Raw genomic sequence first — 4,075 nt, 5'->3', positions numbered from 1 at the left:
AAGGTTCATTAGTTAACTACTTTAGTTAATGAACTAAGAATGAACAATAGTTCTTCAGTATTTACTAATCTTAGTTCATGTTAATTTCAACATAGCGTCACTGAAGGTAGCATTATTTTACCAGCGTAGCGCGTTATTTGAGCAGACTTTGCTTTTCCGGTGAGCATGAGTGGTACACGAGCGGAACGCACATTCATAGATCGGAATATTGAGCGGAGCGTCAAACCGCTGAACACTGCCGGGCGGGGCGCGATGCGGAGCGCCATATATATATTATTATTATTATTAATATTATATGTAGCTTATATTTTCGGTGCATCCCTACTTGCATCCCCTCCTTGTTTACAAATCCAAACTAAGTCCATACATCCGATTTAAAAGCGGACGGGGCTTTCCTGATAACTTTCCGCGATGCAGCCCTCTTTATTTTACTAACTTACTGCATGCTGAAGGTGACCCAGCTGACCTCACCAGAAAAAAACTCAACACCACAATCTAGTGGAGTATAATAAAAGATCGATACTTGGCATCCGTGTATCGATACAGTATTGCTGCGGAAAATATCGCGATACTATGCTGTATCCATTTTTCCCCCACCCCTAACCAGCACCAAATCAGCACTAACCAGTATGGACATTTATGCAGGTCTAAGCTGATGTTTTCTGCAGGGTATAGTTCTGGAATGAAGATTGTATTGTTTGGTTTCTCTCATTGCTGAGGAAAGCATTCTAGCCAAACTCCACCCTGGATTTACAAGCCTCTTGAGACTGTGAGAATTCTCCACACATAGTTGAAACCTGAAAAAGGACCCTGGTGGTACCTGATAAAAAATACAACAACAGGAAATGACATTCCGTATAGGATGAAAACCCCACCAAAACTCAACAAACTCCAGGTGTAGCATCACGGGTTGTAAACTGTATCTACTGTTTGTGCTTATCACTCATAATGTTGGCCAGTACTGAAGCCAATTAAAATAAATTATTTGTTCTTTTGTCATCATTGCATATCATTGCAATTGGAATGGTGATTATTTTGTTTTATGAGGCTTTACTGCAAAGCTTTTACTATTTAAGCTGCCTGTTTTCTATGTGACTCCATTGCAAATATACTATGCTGTGAGACTCCATAATGCTGGCTTGCTAATGTGTCTGGTTCCATCTATATTTCTTCACACTGACAGGAAACCTGTGAAACTCTCACACGCTCTCTGTCTGAGTCATGATGATGAATCTGTGAACTGGCAGCACGACTACAAGCCCTCTTGTGTCTTTCACTCTAAGGACATTGCCTTGAGGTAATTCAGACAAATATGTTAGTTTTAAAAGATACAGATGAGGGTGAGACTAATGCTACAGTAGAGCAGTTGTTTTCTCAATATCTCTGGCTCTATATATATATAACATAAATGTATGTGTTGAGGTTATGAAAAATTAATCATCTGTCAGAAAATGTAAACTTTTATCAATACATATTATTTCCACATGATTAAAAATGTATTTAATTGTAAACCTGCAATAATTAAATGTGTTAAATAACACAAATATTCTTTATGTAATTAATCCCATTTTATTAACCAATGTCTGTGCCGCTGACCTTTGATGATCCAATTCAAACACACTAATAAGCAAAATTATTTTAGATAAACATAACATTTGTGGGGTTTTTTATTGCTGAAGAGTGTTGAGCTTTCTTCTCCTGCATCCTATTCTTCATGCAGCCCAGAATGGCTTTGTTTGGTTTCTTTGAGCTGCGTCCTCTTCTGTACAGACGTGAATTTACATTTCCTTCAGCCTGAGGCTTATTCATTTCACTTTTGGTGTAAAAGGGCTTTTACATTTGCCAAAAATATAACTTTTTTTCTATTAAAAACAAACAAGTAAGCCCAGTAACTAAGTAACATACTTAATATTTACTTTTTTTTAGGAGTAACACACTAATGTAATGCATTACTTTTAAAAGTAACTTTCCCCAACACTGCTCATCAGACTAACAAAATGCCAACTTCTGAGCCATCTAGTGTTAGTTAAGATTAAGGTTGTTAGTGTAAGGTTGCTGCTGTTCTGCTGTTCCATTCCGGTTAAAATGCTGTTTATTTTGCCAGTGTAAAATATAGACAGCTCACTAGGTTTTGGACACCTCATCTCATTAGTGGCTGTTCTAGACAGATTTTTAGGGATCTGGTGTAGACTCGTATGAATAATGAATAGTTAAAAGTAGGGCTGCACGATTAATCGAATGCGATTGTAATGCACATTTTGTTTAAAAAGCCGGTTCTCACGTGCTTTCCCAGGAAATCATCATCACGTGCTTTCAGATGGAGCAGTATTTACTACACATAGCCGTAGTTCACTGACAAGTTACGCAAAAAAATCGCAGACGATTTTATTGCGCGATTCTGAAATCGAAGAAATCGTTCGCGATAATGACAGCTGTTTGCATAGCTTCTCAGTGAACTACGGCTCTGTGAAGTAAATGCTGCTCCATCTGAAAGCATGTGAAAATACCACATTTAATAACATATTTTTACTCCAAACTCACTTCATAACGTCAGTCGAGTGTTTGAAATAAATCCTTCTGTGAGATGATGTGGCTTCTTACACAGAATAAGGCACGCAACATATTTCATAGTATTTAAGCAGTGATAAAGGCATTGCATTATAAATATACTTTATTTTAATGAAAATTATAATAATAAGAACTCAGATAAACCGTATATTGCCGTAGTCGTGTGTTTATTAGTTACGTTGAATCAATGAAAGCAGTTGAATCTTCTGTTTATTCAGCTGCAGCGATTTTTCTGGGTTTCTTCTGCGAGGCGTATTTGGAGTTTCAGCGCGAGAGCGCCCTCTGGCCTTTGGATGGAGATTTACTGCTGATCACAGAACAGTGCTTCACTGAAAGATACGCATGACAATCGCAGCTTCTGTCGAATCGCGATCTCGATTCCATTTCGATTTATCGTGCAGCCCTAGTTAAAAGATGAATTTATAGTTTCGTCACTGAAATTTCAGACAGTTTGACTTTTTTTTGCAGCACATACATCTGCCTATAGGGGCAATTTAGGAAAGATGGTTGTATTTATAGTACATATAGGGTTATGTTCTAAAGAATGCCATTTCAATTCTACATCCCATTTTTGAGTATGAAGAGTGAGTTAAATATGAGGTTAAACAGACAGAGACTGAAACTTTTGTCGTTTACAGATTTCATGATGCAAAAGTCAGTGTACACCAACATACTGTACAACTTATATACGGTATTAATTATTAATTATAACCCTAACCCTAACCCTAACTTATATAAAGTATTAATTTTTGCTTACATAATCTTTGGTGTATTTTTGAGAGGAGTCGCGAGGAGCTTTGTTAGGAGTGTGCAGAAATTTGTTGTGCCAATTACTCTCTCTTTCTAAGGTTTATTGTCATATGCACTTAAATATTGTCACCATACCTAGGTTAACAAGTTTTACTTTTGTATATAAAATAATCTTGCAATATCTTGCAAATTGAACTGATACCATAGCATATCGCTGATGCAAGATGCATACTAACCACCAATACCCTTGAATGAATGAGATAGATGATGCAAGGTTTGACTGTGGCCCAGTTACGGAAATTACAAGGATTTTCTGGGTTGTGCTGGCAGCGGTACAGAACAGACTCCTGTCCTGCTGTCACAGACACGCAGACGCTGCGACCACGACTCTCTGGAACAAATCACTGACTGCACTGACTGATGTCTGCTCTGAGTGCTCTCTTTCTCTCTCATGCGTTTGTCTTTTCTTTCTGTTTCCTATACACCCATATTTTACATTAATGTTTGCACAGTTTATCGCAGCTGTTGCTGTTGACACTTGTGCTTTCAGATACTTCCTGTTGTTGTAGCCAATGTAAAACATACAATCTATTCCCAGACAGTTATAGTGATGCTTGCAAGATGCAGGAGAGAGTGTGTTAGTATAAGATTTAGTGTGCAAGAATTTTGTTTTATTTTATCTACTATTTTAATGTTATAATCATATTTAATATAATATTTACATTTTATTATATATATATACACACACACACACATA

General features: G+C 37.1%; 1 protein-coding gene across 1 annotated transcript in view; it reads left to right on the top strand.

Moving 5' to 3' along the window:
• The first annotated feature begins 1,113 nt into the window (after nucleotides 1–1,113).
• The window catches only part of LOC107670364 (protein bicaudal D homolog 1-like), a 24,572-nt gene continuing 21,610 nt past the window's right edge, over nucleotides 1,114–4,075 (top strand). Inside the window, exons 1-2 of the mRNA XM_016462934.1 lie at nucleotides 1,114–1,118; nucleotides 1,184–1,297. Coding sequence (XP_016318420.1) covers nucleotides 1,114–1,118; nucleotides 1,184–1,297 — 119 coding nt within the window. The remainder of the gene's footprint in view (nucleotides 1,119–1,183; nucleotides 1,298–4,075) is intronic.

Source organism: Sinocyclocheilus anshuiensis, unplaced genomic scaffold (assembly GCF_001515605.1).
Source record: "Sinocyclocheilus anshuiensis isolate Anshui unplaced genomic scaffold, SAMN03320099.WGS_v1.1 scaffold949, whole genome shotgun sequence".
In the NCBI taxonomy this organism is placed as follows: domain Eukaryota; kingdom Metazoa; phylum Chordata; class Actinopteri; order Cypriniformes; family Cyprinidae; genus Sinocyclocheilus; species Sinocyclocheilus anshuiensis.
The sequence above is the reverse complement of the archived record's forward strand: the minus strand, read 5'-3'. Positions and strand labels throughout refer to the sequence as shown.